Source organism: Notothenia coriiceps, unplaced genomic scaffold, assembly GCF_000735185.1.
Source record: "Notothenia coriiceps isolate Sejong01 unplaced genomic scaffold, NC01 NC01_scaffold00034577, whole genome shotgun sequence".
Taxonomy (NCBI): Eukaryota; Metazoa; Chordata; class Actinopteri; order Perciformes; family Nototheniidae; genus Notothenia; species Notothenia coriiceps.
Genome location: NW_011367278.1, coordinates 1 through 3,615, shown reverse-complemented (window position 1 = coordinate 3,615; position 3,615 = coordinate 1). Strand labels below are relative to the sequence as shown.

The following is a 3,615-nucleotide window of genomic DNA, read 5'->3' as shown; positions in this document are numbered from 1 at the left end:
GCTACGTACAGGCCACATCAGATTTTTTTTTTCGGGGGGGGGGAATTTGTTCTGAGATTGAAGACAGAGTTTCGAGGAAAATAAAGTTAAAAATGTAATTAAAAAAGTCTCAGAATTTTGGCCCTAATCCTTTTCCGTAGAATAAATTAGGTGCAGTAAATCAGAATGTAAAGCAGTCCAAAAAAAGCTAGCCTAGAACAGACATGTGCAGAACATAAAAAGGAATATGCATGTACAGACTGGAATAACACACACAAAGCAGGCTGTTTTTGTAGCATCAGTAAACAGGTCAAATGTGGATTTTTCACAGTTCAACATTACCTTTGCTCTTCTTCTGGTTTCCACCGTGAAGCCGGATTGGGTCTCTCTCAGCAGGAATGTGTGAGGCAGTTTTGGGGGGGTAGGCTGGCTGTAACTAAACCCGGTTGTGAGGGTTTAGTTAAGCGGCCTGTGAAGCAGAGTCTGCTCGGTGCTCATCCAGCAGCACCGGTGCAACAAAATCCATAACAAAACTAGCTCTCAAAGGCGCATTGTGCACACCGCCTCTGGTCCTCACAAGATGTCAGTCCACCATGATATCATCCCCACACGTCCTACTCTGTTGCAAAGCAGAATATGTGTTTAAATAGTGCAGTTTTTCAGAGGCTACAGGGGTAAAATGTACCACTGACTTCAGGTTCAGTCGGCCGCACACGGGATTACCGCAATGTATAAATTTCCGCTCATATGATTGGACGACCTTTGACTCGTGACGTCAGTGAAGAGATACATTTGATTTATTTACAATAAAAAGAAACAATTTCTGCTCGTTTTTTAAAAGAAAAACGAGATAAAAAGTACAACTACAGGATAGAGACATGTTGTACATACTTCAAAGGTGACAGTATGGACGCAGATGTTGTTGTTGTACAGTTAATTATATTTTTAGGGAAATGTGCCTATATAAAAAGAAATGGGTTAACTGCAAACCTCATTTTAAACAAGAATTAAAAATTATAGTAGCACTATTTAAAACAGTATGAATACAAAGGCAATCAAAACCAATTGTGTATTTAAGAAATATTTAATAACATTTTTTATTTTACGTGTTATATTATCACTTTATATGTTTACCCTGATGTCAATTTGTTCTTGAATAAATAAAGGGAAATAAATAAAACAATTTATCTTCGTTTTTCTTTTCAAAATGTGGGACAAAATAACAGTTTTATTTCCGAAATGGTAACTTCCGGTATCCATGCGGCATTCCCTGAATATAGGAACGTAGTTATTTAGCACATTACATTGCATTTAGCTTAAAAGTTAATAGTTAGAGTTAATACAAATCATTTACATTTTTATTTTATTTAATTGCATATTTTTATTTTATTTTTGGTCCACACTCCAATACTGTAGGCGGCGGTAATACACCTTCAAACAAAGAAGAACAGTTCTCGTTTACACAAGAATACAGTTCTGGTTATTCCCACACACCAATGAACGCAACATAAACATGGCGACCTCCATGGGCATGGTCTCCAGGGTTGGAGCAACTGCTCTGACAGCACTGAAGCCGATAACAAGGCACTGTTCCCGGCAGAGGATCAGGGTGTTTATCCGGTGCTCTCACGGAGCCCGGAGCAGTTTGTACGATCATTCCGTTAAAGGGTACAGCGACCTGCCGGAGCTGGACATGACGGAAGTGTGTGAGCAGACCGAGAAAGTCATAGCAAATGTGGAGAACAGGAAGGGAGAGCTCAGAGGAGAAGATGTCAGGAAGATAGTAAGTGTTTCTGTAGTTGTTAATTAAGATAACAAAATAATGTCTGGGGTTGACAGTTGGCTGGTTGGATGCTGAGAAGCCAAAACATAGACTTTAATTCAGTGGTGTAAAGTAACTTAAGTACATTTACTGTAAAAGCACTGTCCTTACTACAGTACAGTATGTCATTTGTTGCTACTTTGTACTTCTACTCCACTACAATTCAGAGGTAAATGGTGTACTTTTACTCCACTACATTTATTTAGTACCTTTAGTTGCTTTACATATTTTGGATGAATGATGTGGAATCTAATCAAGTGTTGAATCAGACTTTAGTTCCACCTGGAGTAAATTCACAAGCTACCCTGCAGTATACAAAGTCATTCAAACTAGCTGCACCTTTACCAGCTTTGAGAACACTTTAATGATCAATCATTATAAAACATATCATATATATTATTCTGAAATGGACCAATCTGCAGGATGAGTACTTTTACTTTTGGTATTTTAAGTATATTTTGATGCCAATACTTGTACTACACAGAGTATTCCTACACTCTGGTAATTCTACTTCTACTTCTACTAAAGCACAAGATCTGAGTACTTTTACCTTTTAAAATGTATACCTGCAGAGGTATAATGGGATAATAGCTTTCTGTTGTCAAACTCTGAGTATAGTTTCTGCAAAGAGAGTCAAATGAAGTAAAAATAAGCAAAACAAATACATTCTTGAGTGGAGGGGGCTTTAAAATGCCCTCCCAATGTTCAAGTCAGATAAGAACATGTCATTTAAAGTATTCCTGTGACCTAACTATGCAATTCTGTAATACAAATGTAACCAGAAAACAGATGTAACACCTATAATAATCATATCCAGTTGGCATCACAGCTAAAGAAAGACAAGCAAACAAACATAACAGCTATAATAAGCAAAAAAAAGCATGGTTATGAAATGTGGAAAAATGTAACTTGAGTGCCACTGTTTTCCTGCTATTTCTATTAACTGTGTTTAAATGTGTGTACTGTGCAGGTGTGTGTGTGGCAGGAGCTGCAGGCGGTGAGGACGGAGATCTCTGGGCTGGAGCAGCAGAAGGTTCAGATCGGGGAGTCGGTCAAAGCACTGGTGGTCAGTTTGTTGATTTGATTTGAACATAGAGACCTGATTTATGGATGTGATTTCATTTCACTTAAAGCAATTACAAGGATCTCAGATTATTGTGGTTATTTGTGGCGACCAGTATGGACAAAACACTGATTTCACAAGGAGTCTGACCCCTGGACAGGCATTACGAATAACTATTGAATATGTTTGTAAGAATATCAATCAACCAATCAAATGTTATTTACATAGCCCAACATCACAGATTAGCCATTTGTCTCAGTGTGTGTACAGCATACAAAACCCTCTGTCTCCCAGGAAGAAATGCCACCATTACCAGGGAGTACATTTACAACATAGACCCAACCCAAATGCTAGAAAAGATAATATGAGTAAAACTACATTTATAACCGTGACATCATTCGTCTTTTCCTCACAGGCCAAGAGCGACAAGAAGAGCCTCAGCAATGTAAGTTTTAGCATTTTTAACATTTAAAACGTTGTGTCCTGCTCCGTGGTAATATGTAATAATTATTTTTGTCACACAGCTTCCAGAATTCAACCAGGCTCTGCAGAAAGGGAAAGAGGCACGCAAGAGACTGAACCAGCTCTACCCCAAAGAGACGGAGCTGGGCCAGGAGCACTACGGACGAGCTCTGAGACTGCCCAACAGCTCACACCCCGATGTGGTGAGCGCACGCACGCACGCACGCACGCACGCACGCACGCACGCACGCACACACACACACACACACGTATATATTTAAAGTTATCT

General features: G+C 39.1%; 1 protein-coding gene across 1 annotated transcript; it reads left to right on the top strand.

Moving 5' to 3' along the window:
* Positions 1–1,448: 1,448 nt before the first annotated feature.
* sars2 (seryl-tRNA synthetase 2, mitochondrial) lies at positions 1,449–3,529 on the top strand (the record flags this gene model as incomplete). The annotated part of the gene is made up of 4 exons (XM_010790819.1): positions 1,449–1,762; positions 2,772–2,867; positions 3,280–3,309; positions 3,389–3,529. Coding segments are annotated over exons 1-4 (537 nt in total), but the record flags the coding sequence as incomplete, so codon positions are not given.
* Between the last annotated feature and the right edge of the window lie 86 nt (positions 3,530–3,615).